Raw genomic sequence first — 13,002 nt, forward strand, 5'->3', positions numbered from 1 at the left:
AAACACTTTCTTGTTTATCATGCAGGCTGTTTTTAATCTTTGGTTGTCTGCAAAAGTTGGTTTTTTGGCATCTTGTTTTGTTGCTCAGTGGTAGAATGGGTTGTCCATTTACTGAAGGGTTGAGTGTTTGAATCCCGCTGTATCCAACTTATTATTGTTGTGTCTTGGGGCAAGGCACTTTACCTACATTGCCTCGTATGAATTGTGCATGAATGTTTGAGGTGGTCAGAGGGGCCACGCTTCAGTCAGTATGCCCCAGAGCAGCAGTGGCTACATTGTAGCTTACCACCTCCACCGGTTTGAGAAATGTGAATGAATACTGGTTTTTGTACACGCTTTGATTGTCCTTGAAAAAAGAGCTCTATATAAATCCAAGCCATTATTATTGTGTTTTGCTGGGTTTTTTCTTTTTTTAAGTTTACAAACACCAGAAAACTAAGTCAGTCCTGTGTGGGTAGGTTTTATGGTGTCATGTAAAAAGGAAAAGCACATTTAATCATGCTTAAGTCTCCAAAAAAAAAAGCAACAGTTTTACAGTGGAAAAGAAAATTCTTCCCTCCACAACTAACAAATGTACAATAATTACACAATCTAACACTTTTTCAGGACAAAAAAAATGCTGAATTTCTAAATATGAACGAAAATTTTAAATGTTAGTATCTTCGATTCATCTTCTTAAACTTCTCGTAGTGGTAGTCGTCTGTGGCCTTCTCGTTGTTTGGACGTTTGCGGGGGTTCGGAGGTGATGGAATGACTGGAAAACAAAATAATAAAAACTACAATTGAAGATATTAGAGCTTGATAAAGGATTTACTTAAACATTTGGTTTCATCCCAATGTAGTCTAACTACTGATTACTCCTTAAAAATGTTACTTAGTTAGTTTAATGATGACAAGTTACTTCATTAGTTACATTTAGCAACTGCTGACAACACCCCCCCGCCTCAACATATCAACCACGTCAACAATGTATTACCTGAAGAAAATACAGTAACACTTTAGTTTAAGGAACACTTATTAACCATTAATTAGTTGCTTATTAGCGTTAGTAACATATTAGCTCTTATTTAGTCATCATTAAGTACTTATTATACACTTAATGGCAGTCTCACAGTTCAAACAGAGTTAGGATTAACGTTAACCCTAGGATGTTGAGATTGTAATTCATATACAACAACTTCCTTACTTATTACTAAAATCTGTCACTGTGAATGTTCATATACATACTGTTTAATTTAAATGTTTACCTGCACTACTCATCACTGCACTACTATCTCATTATCATTATTATTACTAGTATTATTCTTGTTCTTGTTATCTTGTAATATTATTTTATTTAGTTTTGCACATATTAGTCTAACTACGGTTTATATTTATGTTTATATATTTTTTTTCTAGTTATTTAATGTTTACACTACTGGAGAGAGCACAGTTCACCAAGTCAAATTCCTCGTGTGTATAACTTACATAACTTGGCCAATAAAGTTGATTCTATTCTATAAGCAATAACTCTGAGGTTATTGAGGGAAAATTCTCAGTTAATGGCGTACTGGTTGTATAATAAGGCATTAATAAGTACTTAATAATGACTAAATAAGAGCCAATATGTTGCTAATTTGCATGCTAATAAGCAACTAAATGGTTAATAGGTGTTCCCTAAACTAAAGTGTTACCGCAAATACATGTTTTTACAAGAAAGACTGTAGTCTTTCTTGACCTCACTTAACAAATCTGTTTTTTTAATGCAATATAGAATAAAGAGTCTTTTTTTGACCTGACATATTTTGTCTGTATATACTTGTATCTGTCGTACGTAACACGTGAGTAGTCCTCATGCTGAAAACGTAACAAATAGTAACTCTCAGAGATTTGGATAAGTAATTTTATTCTGATTACTGGTTTGGAAAAAATAATGCGTTGTATCACTCGTTATTAGAATGACGCCTCCCTAATTAATCCGTGCTAATGATGTAAACACAGAGTCGTCTCTTACCCTCTGGTCCTGGTTTCTCGGTGTCTCCGACTCTCAGAGGTCTTGCTTTCGGCTCCTCTTTGTGCCTGTGGTGCCTCTGTGCTGCACTTGCGTCCTCGTGATAGACTAAAACGCAAAATTGGAACAATTAGAAGACAAATGAAAACCTTCAGGAGTAGATTGTGTTGCTGTTGAATAAACACAGGACTCACAGCGGTTGTGCTGCACGTAATTAACAGCAATGTTGGTGGGTACGAACGACGTGCCCAGATCTTTTTTCTTGTTCCTTTGTTCTGCAATGAGCTTTGCTTTGGCATCCTCCGTTTGAATGATGTTCTTTATTTTTGCACTAAAGTAAAAAAAAAAAAAAAGATTAAGAGAAATAAAAAAAGCAAAACATTTTTGCATGATAAATATAAAAAGTCAGTTTTCGTACTCGATTCCCAGGTCAACTTCAGGTATCCCGCTCAGCATCTGATTGGACAACATCTCTTCTGTCTTTTCTGCTGAGTTGACTCGGATGTTCTCGGGCAGCTCATACAGATGGTCCTCTGCGTTCTTCACTTTCACTTTCTGCTCCTCAGCTTCCACCAAGCCTTTCTTCCTCTTCAGCTCCGTCTCGATATATTTCATCCTGGTGGGAAACATTTAACGCTTGTTTTTAAGAAGCGCGCTGAGCAAGTGCGAAGTGCCGATAACGTCTGTTTTAGAATAGCTAAAAAACAAAAAGTCAGTCATCAACATCCCCCGCCAGATGGTTGTCATTATAACTCTCAACCTTTTCCTAAATCTAAGAACGTAGATGTATACAAAAGAAAATATTATCACATCAGGATATAAAATTACTAACTATCTTAAACGGTTTGTAAGAAAAGCTGTCCCCTTTGAAGATACCTCAAACAGGAACAAGGGTAATATCTCCGGAAAAAATAATTGTGTGCTTCTCATTTTCAAACTCCATCAAGATTTTGATACCCTGAAGCCACACACTGAAATTCTGAGAAAAGCTGTCCCCTTTAACTCAGACGCACGGAGCTCAAACCTATATCCACCTTCCACACTTTGTGGCAGGGGATAATATAAAAACTGAATGACAAGTCCAGTTATAGCAGTTGGGTTATAAATAGAAAGTAGATTTACTTAAGTTTTGCTGCTTTTGGGGTGAGATGAATCTTAAACTTGTAATACAGAAGGTGAAGGTGCTTCTTTGTAACTTTCATAGGAGGAGAAAAAGCACATACATGTCTGCATCCTCGTCTCTTCTGTTGGTCTCAGCTGAGAATGACGTCCCCAGGCTGAGATCTGTCTCATCTTCTGTCCTGCATGTAGGGAAAATCAAATCAAAGAGACACATTTTTTTTAGTTTTTTATCAAGCAATGAGATGCCTATTCAATGGGAAAACGTAAAACATGCTGAGATTTACTTACATGTCCCTGTTTCTGTCTTTCACTTTCTTCATGTCTACAACTCCCCCAGTCTTAAGTTTAAAAGGGTCATTCTGTGAATAGCAATGATGTAGAAAAAATAAACACCTTTAATGGAAGTTAGCCACTTATACACTCAGTATTTTCAAAGTAAAAGTAACAGGTTACTTACTTCTATTTCTGCCTCTGGTGGCAGCTTCTCTCCAACCAATAAGGCAGTGATACTAAAAGTGCAAAAAGAACATTTTTAATTGCATCTCGATTCAAAATCATTACATAATATCAGGCATTTTGCAAATAATTTAAAGTTGTAGCCTTATGTTCACAGCTATTGATATATAACAGCTAAATTATAATATTTTGTTCTGGTAAAACTAAAGATGAGACCATCCCATGATTTTGATTGCTCTTTTTAATTAGAAGAACATTAAAATGCTTCCATTTTAAAGGGGAATTAAACATGTTTTATTTTCAGCATTGATAATGATATAGTTAGGAAAACCACATGCTTCTATGTTACAGCTGTTTTTATGCAGATGTTATGACCCCTTATGTGCATGTGCTTATGTTCTTTGTAATTGTACAATAAAAACCAAAGCCACACAAAAATCATTCATTACTAATAGTTTTCCAATGTTTTGATGCATTTGACGTTAAGAATAAAGTCGATTATAACAACCTATAACATCATTTAATGACTTTGCTCAGATTTTAGCTCCAGGAACCATTGACAACTATTGGGACCTACACATACACAATTATAAGCTTTTTAATCTATTCTAGTTACAACATATTCAATCACTTCGGTAGCCTTAGTGGAATAAGGAGGTAATAATTGAGTCCATTGGGATGAACAGTAATAATTACCTCACTCCGCTCTGTCGTTTGCGCAGACTCTGTATCTCTTTGGCCTCTTCAACTTTAGACCTGAAAACAGTCATTGATCAGGTCTTATAATCTATTTGGTTAATAAATACAGTGCATTATATTAACTTCTGTGCACACTACAGTTAGCTGCATGCTTAGCTAGTCCTTATCGTTATTATTAGATCCTAAGAAACTGCTGTACCTGACTTCTATCGTCGTCTCATCCTCCTCCTCTGTGTCAGAGGAGTCCCTCTTTCTCCTGTAATTTTTACCACACGGCATTTTAAAGCCTGTACAGTCTGATTTCAGCGTGTTTTTGTATGTGCTAGAAGTGTTAGCAGAAGGCTAAAGAGGCGGCGGAAACGACACACATTAAAGAACGCACAAAAATATTGCGTCACATCCGGGACTGTCCTTTCCTTTGATAACAACAACAAACATGGCGGCCAGGTACAGACAGGCCTGGAGGCTGCTGGCCTCTACAGCCAGAATGTCATGTCTGTAAGTTATTGTGCATGTCAGCACTGAAATTACATTCATGACTCATTTAGCCTTTTTGGTAATTGTAATATCTTGTAAGGAATACGTTTTGTCTCTTGATTATATTTAGCATTGTGGCTAAAGTACTAGTTGTGGTTGTTAAAAGTTGACGAGATATACTGTAATATTTGTTTGTATTGTATTGCTACTTATTGCTATAGCTGTGAAAATGGATTGCTTATGCCTAATGAGAAAGTGTTTTGTAGTACGTCATCCCTCAGTAACTTTTGAATAGTTTTCGACATCATTCGACCCTGTGCAAGACAAACGAGTAACGATAATGTGACGTTAATGCTATATTTATGTGATCTGCTTTTAAATTCTAAAGTCTGTCAAAGACTAAGGCTATATGTCTAATATCATATCCTAAACTGTCGTTGACTGTGACTGTTATATTTCTCAAATGGGGGTACGTGTACCCCTAGGGATGGCACTAGAGAGAGGAAAATTGACAAATGAAATCATACAAAATAAGGGGTTTATAATGTTTATTTATAGTTAAAATAATAATAATAATAATGATGTTGGAATTGATCTTCATTAGAATATTAACTGAAAATACAAGCGTCAGTGTTGGTTCCACACCAGGCAGGAAATGATAAAAACTATAGAAATAATTCTATTCAGGAGGCATCTATTTCCTCCTATTTACCAAATGATATTATTATCACTCATTCATTCCATCATTATGCTCTATAGTTGTTTTTTCATTGTATTCTCAGTAAAATTATGTAGTTGGATAAAAGGGGGCACATACTTGGATTCAGAAATAAGAAAAGGGGGTACTTGAGCCAAAAAAAAGTTTGAGAATCACTGATCTAGATGATTATACATCTGTGTTGAAATGCTACTCAGTTTTATTGAGATTAACTACAAAAACAATCAAATGTTATGCATAGTATTTGTTACATCCAAAGCAGCACTTTAAGGGAATAAACTATTTCCTATGAAATTCACTCCCTCCTGTTGCTTTCATGCTTTTTATATTATCATTTTTTAAATAGTATAAACACGTTTATTTTTGTTTTTCAAAAACTTTTTAAGAAAAAAACATGTATATCCATCCATCCATTTTCTGGTCCGCTTGCTCCTTTCTTAAGGGTTGCAGGGGTCTCCTGGTGCCTATCTCCAGCTCTCATGGGAGGTGGGGGTACTCCCAAAGCATGTTTATTATATTTACAAAATTATAGATTTTGTAACTATTTAGGTTTAGTGTAATTAACTAAAGCTATTTAACAGTCTTCTGACATGTTTTTCTTTTGTCAGATACTGATTTTAAAAAACGGATTGGTATCGTTAGATTTACTGCACTATAACATATTAGCTAATACTTTTTAATGATGATAAATCATTGTAATATGTCCTCATTTGAGTCATTACCATCACAGTCTCCAGGCAACTCTTAACTCAGCATTTCTGAGCTGAAAAATACTATCTCTGAATTCACGTTGGAATATCTCAAACATGGCTGAACCAAGTAGGGGCTCCAACTTTAAGATGTGTTCCAAGTCACTTTTTCAAGTAGGAGGTCGGAAAATCCGAAGTTCTGAGTTGCTTAGAACATAGAGTTAGATGACGTTGTTAATAGGGGTGGGAAAAATAGTCAATGCATCGTCATTTCTGACATAATAATCGATAATCAGTGCATACATTTCCAATAATCGTTTATTTTAATACTAAGTTACATAAAACAGTGTAGAAGACTATTTTTAAAGCACTATGGTACTTAAGCTGCTAACTTAATTTATAATGTATAATAAACTCTCACTTAAGAGAGAGGGGGAGGAGCTTGGTCATCAGAAGCATATATATTTTATTAATTCTGGGGGAAAATACTTTTTTTTAACTTTTTTACAGATGCTCCATAAATAATTTTGTATAAAAAGAAGAAACAATAAACAAAGAAAAGAAAAAGAAAACTAACGTAACTAAGTAAAAAACTATTAATTAAAAAGGAATTTAATGCACATATTCCAGTAAAATATGATACACATGTACAAATATACAAATACAGATCAATATACAAGTATATTATAGTAAGCCATCTACGAACTACACTGTAAAATGAGCGACAGACAATGGAATGGAACAGATGTCCTCGTTACAATCTGTTTTTCTACAATACTTTATATACTATTATGTACAACTGCAATGGTGTTGCCACAGCAGTAATGTATAGTAGCAACAATATTTATGTTTTGATTAAAACATCCCTTTTTTCTCATATATTTTACATTTTTTTGTATATAAAAGGCTGTGTCTGGTAACACGTTTGGCCAAATAGTTTTTTAGTACTTCCTTTAACATTCATTTTTGGTAGAACTTTACCCACTGTTTGCTCATTTCAGAGGTTAGTTAGTGATTCTTGACATTGCAACGTTTCATAATCAATATTGTGTTACATTGCGTATGTATACACACTACTGTTTAAGAATTCATTCAGTTATTTCAAGATGATGAAAAGTCGGAGGAATATTATCTGCACTATAAAATGACTGAATAAGAGTTATAAAGGAGAGAACACAGATCCTGCTGAGTTTGAAAGGATTTTAGTATTTAGAATAAGAATGTGACGATATCTCCATACGGCGATATATCGCAATATTTTTTCGCACGATCGATTATCGATATGCTCGCACTAAGTATAAATTATTATTATTTTTCTTTTTTTTTCCCAAAACCTTTTCTGCTTTTTCACTAAAAAGTGCAGGTACGTCTTCACAGAAATTTTGCCACTGTTTGTTGAAGGAACCAATATATTATTTACTGGAATATTACACTATAATGGTGTCACTGGTAAAAATACCTTATTTTTTGTTTACAGAAAGCACTATATTGGAAATACTTATTTGTTTTAGTATGTTGACACTTATTTACATAAATGTTGCACTAAAATAGTGTCACTGTTCATAGGACACTTTTTCAATTTATTGTCTTTCAGAGATATAAAATAAAAATTGTATTTTTTCACTTAATCTTTTTTTTTTCTTATATCATAGACTATCGTAGATTGATTTCTGACCAATATATCGATAATCGCAGTATCGTCATACCGCGAGATAATCGTTACTGTGAGCTTTGTATCGTATCGTGAGGTACCCAGAGGTTCCCACCCCTAATTTAGAAAGCAAGATAAGGCTGCTGCTGTTTTGTTTTTAGAGCAAATTTTGTCAGTTCACCAGAAGTAAATGTTAATGCCAATAGGTGCTGTTACATCTGAATTTAGTCCAAGAAGCAGAAAAAATCTGATTCCAAAGTGTATCTTCTACATTGTTTTTGCTGTTTTTATGTTTTGAGACTCCTGAAGGATTCTTAAACAGAATTTAATTCATCAAACATGGATGTTTTAATTGTACAAAAACAGAAGAACACGGGCATAAATACTGTTCTAGTGTGACACTCACTGTAATAATCACATGTTCAAATTCTTTTGATTTCAGTTTTCCTGGCAGGTGGTGTCAGAGCAGTGGATTCCACTGGCCTTCACATGCTGCAGCAGTCTCAAACAGATGGCAACCAAAGCCCCTCTGGGTTGTTCCTGGTTTGTATTCCTGAAGCGCTCAGAATTAATCAGATTTATATCGTTGGCTACTCTGACAGAGAGGTGACAAACACATGCTAATCCGTCTCTCACTAGTAGACGTCGACTGATATGGGATTTTTCAAAGGCCGATGCAGATACCGATGTAAAAAATTAAATAAATAAAATTCAGCTGAAATTTAGCCGATTTCGGAGCACAGTGATTATGAAAGACAATTAAAACACTCATATGATATGAATGTATATATTAGAAATTAAATTAAATACACCAATAGGACTCTTAACATTTATTGAACTTTAATTATACCCGTACACAACCAAGTAAAACAAAAATCATATTTTGTCAGGAATTATTATATTATATTCTTATCCTATTATATCGGCTTTTTATTTGTAAGCCTATTGGCTTCTACCTCTCCCATGCACATGCTTTTATTATTATTACCTTTTTTTGTTGTATATTCATACATCCAAATGGATGTTTTTTATATTCTTTCTTTTTTCTTTTAATGGCTACTCTAAAGTGCTAAATTAAAATAAATAAATAAATAAAATAAAAAATATATCTATATATCAGTAATTTGACCTCTAAAGGTCGGGCGACCTCTACTCACAAGCTGTCATGCACAGATATCATTCTGATCATCTCTCCTAAGATACTCGGCCTTTTGTACGTACTGTACAACATTGAGTAAACACAGTCATGACTAATGCATTTTTATTTTTTTTCCTTTGTCTAGGAAGGACCATGTTTGTTCAGACCCAGGACACACCCAACCCGAACAGTCTCAAGTTTCTTCCCGGGAGGACAGTTCTTGAAGCAGGAACCATGAATTTCACAGGCCCTCGAGAGGCTTACTGCTCACCCTTAGCCAGGTCTTTATACTCTCATAATATACAGTTTGTAACACTGATACCATTTGTGTGTGTGCCTGAGACACTGACTGTAACTGAGCTGTATGAAACCCTACGCTAAAACGAAATATTTGAAGACACATGGACATCATTTGTTGTATTTTTTTATTTCCTATTATTTAAGATTTTTCCTGTTGAGCTTGTATGCTTTGAGTTTTATTATTATTTTTTAGTATTTATCTTTGATTATTTATATGTAATCAACCACACTAACTGTGTAATAATCGGTTCATAAAGTTATTATTTTTTTTGCAAACATGCAGAAAGCATTTTGGCAACAATTTTACTCCAAATCTCAAATACATTAGTATTAGATCATCTGTGACTATAAACACAGTGCAATGTGATTGTAATGTATTAGTAAACCAAACAAAAAGCCATTCTAGCCTTTTTACACTGGTTTTGTGACCCAATTCTATGTTTTGGATGTTACAGGATAATTGTATATTTCCCCCCTTTTGCATCTTTTTATTTATTCTTTATAAATGTATTAATATGTTGTGTTGTTTGTGTGGGATCTTCAGACAGCTCTTTAGAATTGATGGAGTCAAAAGTGTCTTCTTGGGCCCTGATTTTATCACCATCACGAGGGTAACTATACCAATTCAACATGATCTACTTACTCTTTTACTGTATGATATGTGTGTGTTATGTGATTACATGAGAGAAATGCTTTCTACCTTTTAAATTTTAGCCTGATGCGAATACGGAATGGAAGGTGATCAAACCGGATGTGTTTGCTGCCATTATGGACTTTTTCGCCACTGGACTTCCAGTTATCAACGAGGACAGTCAACCAAATGCAGACACGGGTGAGGATTCAACTGGACTCTGGTCATCATGCGTATTCTGTTTCTAAACCCAGTGTCCGCTCCTGCTTTTAGCCCCGTCAGATGATGACGATGAAGTGGTGGCTATGATTAAAGAGCTGCTGGATACAAGGATAAGGTGACTATGTGAAGATGTGGTCTGACATCATCATCACAGCTGTTCTGACACACACACACACACAAACTTCTACTGTCACCCCTCAGGCCGACCGTGCAGGAGGACGGAGGCGATGTGGTGTATCGAGGGTTTGAAGATGGCGTAGTGAAGCTGAAGCTGCAGGGCTCCTGCACCAGCTGCCCAAGCTCAATGGTCACTCTGAAGAGTGGAATCCAAAACATGCTGCAGTTTTACGTCCCTGAAGTGGAATCAGTGGAGCAGGTTTGCTCAGCTTCCTAATGTCTATGAGAGTCCACGCTCGCTATGTGGTTTAGTTTCAGTCTAAGGTTTGAACTGATATTCTTGTTTGTGGTTTTGTCTGAGTGAGTTAGAGCTGAGTCTAAACGAAGAGGTCGTCCTGACTAATATGTGATACTGATGTGATATTTCCTGCTATCTCTTCCATACCGTAACTGCCCTGTCATCCTGGTCCTCCTTGAACTGTCGGTCAAGGCTTTCTTCCTTTAAAAGCTGTTCCTCTTTATCGTTCCTCATTGGAGATATTCCACTGTGTTCTTTGGTGGTGCAATCTTTCATTGTTTATTAGAGCAATAAACCAGGATTGTAGTGTAACATTATAAATGTTATTTATATCACTCGGAAAAGTTTTGAAAGTCTTCACATAATACTTTAAACCAGGGCTGTTAAACACATCTGGGGAGATAAAAGAACAATTCCAACATTTTTCTACTCAACTTTGAAGTTTTAAAAATGTCCAAAATTCACATATATCCTGGTTGAAGCGTGAATGTGTGGACAATTATATTTTTCAAAAGTTTTAACATAATTTGAGGAAATATTTGAGAGAAATTGCAGTTAAAATAAAAAATCTTTTGAGATCTGGCATACATATTGTGATTAAAAATAATGTAAATCGTGGAACTGTGGGCAGTAAAAAATTACAAGGCCCTTTATACTGTATATTGAGGAGTGTCTTTTAAAGAAAAAAATGGAGTCACTGTGATATCTGGTATGTTAAACTGATTTACATAATGATTTATGTCTGTTTTATTTTTTTTTTTAAATTAGAAAACAAAAACAATGTACAAAAATATCAACAAAATCCTCCTGCGGGCCAAAGTGGAGGTTCTGGTGGGCCAGATTCGGTCCACACACCTTGCGTTTGACACTTTTGCTTTAAACGTTCAAAGTCGAGGCAGAATTTAAAAGCTTTAACACATTTGGATTTTAAATCATTCATTGATTTAAATACAAGTTCTCAAACTATGAGGACTGTCTTATTATAGTATGATTTCAAATATAGCATACAACATATTATTCACGTGCGTTTAGACCTTTGAGCACATGTATGGTATAAATTAGTGGTAGACATGAGCAAGCGGCACTTCTAAATGTAGTGTACCATCAAAGTGCCCTGTGATCAGTATAAACAGGCAGAGAAGATGAATTAATTCAAAGAAAATAAAAAGTTATTGGATGGTGATGGTGGCAGTTGGATGAGAAAATGAAGACGAATGAATTAGTAATCTAAATTAAATGAGCTTTAATTATCTTTGCATGTGTGCCATTAGTGTCCATACCTGCAGATATTCAGACCAGGCTTTAATACGACATGAGGAAAAATGCAATGATATTGTTTTCTACCTTTTCTTTGTTTCCAGGCTTGACGTTATTTTCTCATTCGGGGATTTCTCTAATGTGTTCAACCCAAAACGTGTGTTTCTATTATTTAAATGACTTTCGTGTGTCTCTGCAGGTCACAGATGAAGAGGAAGAAGCTGCTCAGGTCTAACCTGCAGAAGCAGGGACGACATCTGCTCATTACTCTTCAGTTTGAGCCACGGAAATAATATTAGCGCTGCTGTGTAGCACATAAATCACTGCGCTATGACTCATCATTGTCCTTGTATTATTGTTATTATTATTATTATTGGTCCCTTTTTTTCAGCATGATGACATTATATCACTCTTTGTCTGAAGAACAAGCCAAGATTGTAAAGCCAAACACAATTGTATTTATCAATTTGAAAGGTCACATTTTCCAAATCAGGAAAGAAAACTTGATTTTTAAATACATATTGTGTTTGTATATAAATAAAAGTTGTCCACTCCATGTTTCACTGCTTATTTTTCCTATGATGTCATTTGAGTGTCACTTTTATGATTGCTTAAGCAATAGTATTTTATTACCTTTTTCCTGGACGGGCTATTATAAATATGATTATGATTTTATGAACGCAATTTCAGGTCTGATTGAGGAATTGAAAGTAAGCAGTTGGAAAAACATGGACAGTGGGGCTGATGTGGTGTTAAGGTTTATTTAGTTATGTTGCTATTTAGTGAATGACTTGAGGACCTTTGTGACAGCAGCAGTATGAGGCTTTCATACCAGCATTAGGGTGTAACATCAGTTAAACCAGTTTATACCATTTGTGACAATAATAGCTAACCTACTGGCACAGGTAGATGAAAAACTACATAATTCTGTAGTTAACTGGAAACAATCCACACACCTGTCCGACTGCAGTTTCAATTGTTCATGATTGTAGAAACATTTTTAATAAACAGACAAGCACAAGTTAAAAGTTTGTTCTAATCACGCACAACACAGGGTTACACGAGAAATCCTCTTTTTGCGACTCACAAATAATAAAATGACAATCAAATACTAAGATATATATACTGTATATAAAAAACCGCAATTTAACCTGAAATACAGATAATTAATTTTTCATTAGGAAAGTAATCCCTGTTCAAAAGTGTGAATTAATAATAGACTAAAGCAAAGAAATGT

General features: G+C 34.9%; 2 protein-coding genes across 2 annotated transcripts; one reads left to right on the top strand and one right to left on the bottom strand.

The window, feature by feature from the left end:
- Window positions 1-9: 9 nt before the first annotated feature.
- On the bottom strand, window positions 10-4,654 carry c9h9orf78 (chromosome 9 C9orf78 homolog). Its single transcript, XM_028457588.1, has 9 exons — window positions 4,467-4,654; window positions 4,265-4,324; window positions 3,570-3,621; window positions 3,401-3,471; window positions 3,214-3,291; window positions 2,409-2,606; window positions 2,185-2,321; window positions 1,994-2,098; window positions 10-754 (listed from the first exon to the last, which is right to left on the bottom strand). Exons 1-9 carry the CDS (start codon window positions 4,544-4,546, stop codon window positions 654-656), a joined length of 882 nt encoding a protein of 293 aa, XP_028313389.1. The 5' UTR covers window positions 4,547-4,654; the 3' UTR covers window positions 10-653.
- nfu1 (NFU1 iron-sulfur cluster scaffold homolog (S. cerevisiae)) lies at window positions 4,630-12,323 on the top strand. Its single transcript, XM_028457589.1, has 8 exons — window positions 4,630-4,765; window positions 8,245-8,345; window positions 9,086-9,221; window positions 9,785-9,851; window positions 9,955-10,072; window positions 10,145-10,208; window positions 10,295-10,469; window positions 11,965-12,323. Exons 1-8 carry the CDS (start codon window positions 4,704-4,706, stop codon window positions 11,998-12,000), a joined length of 759 nt encoding a protein of 252 aa, XP_028313390.1. The 5' UTR covers window positions 4,630-4,703; the 3' UTR covers window positions 12,001-12,323.
- The last annotated feature ends 679 nt before the right edge of the window (window positions 12,324-13,002 follow it).

The sequence above is a fragment of the Gouania willdenowi genome, chromosome 9, assembly GCF_900634775.1.
Source record: "Gouania willdenowi chromosome 9, fGouWil2.1, whole genome shotgun sequence".
In the NCBI taxonomy this organism is placed as follows: Eukaryota; Metazoa; Chordata; class Actinopteri; order Blenniiformes; family Gobiesocidae; genus Gouania; species Gouania willdenowi.

Bases quoted from the DNA above. Each gene is read 5' to 3' on its own strand.
- nfu1 (XM_028457589.1), top strand. From the start codon at position 4,704: ATGGCGGCCAGGTACAGACAGGCCTGGAGGCTGCTGGCCTCTACAGCC. The intron at 10,209-10,294 runs GTGACTATGTGA...GTCACCCCTCAG, and splicing joins CTGCTGGATACAAGGATAAG to GCCGACCGTGCAGGAGGACG. The intron at 10,470-11,964 runs GTTTGCTCAGCT...GTGTCTCTGCAG, and splicing joins AAGTGGAATCAGTGGAGCAG to GTCACAGATGAAGAGGAAGA.
- c9h9orf78 (XM_028457588.1), bottom strand. From the start codon at position 4,546: ATGCCGTGTGGTAAAAATTACAGGAGAAAGAGGGACTCCTCTGACACA. The intron at 4,325-4,466 runs GTACAGCAGTTT...GACTGTTTTCAG, and splicing joins GAGACGACGATAGAAGTCAG to GTCTAAAGTTGAAGAGGCCA. The intron at 2,607-3,213 runs GTATGTGCTTTT...GTTTCCCACCAG, and splicing joins AGAGACGAGGATGCAGACAT to GATGAAATATATCGAGACGG.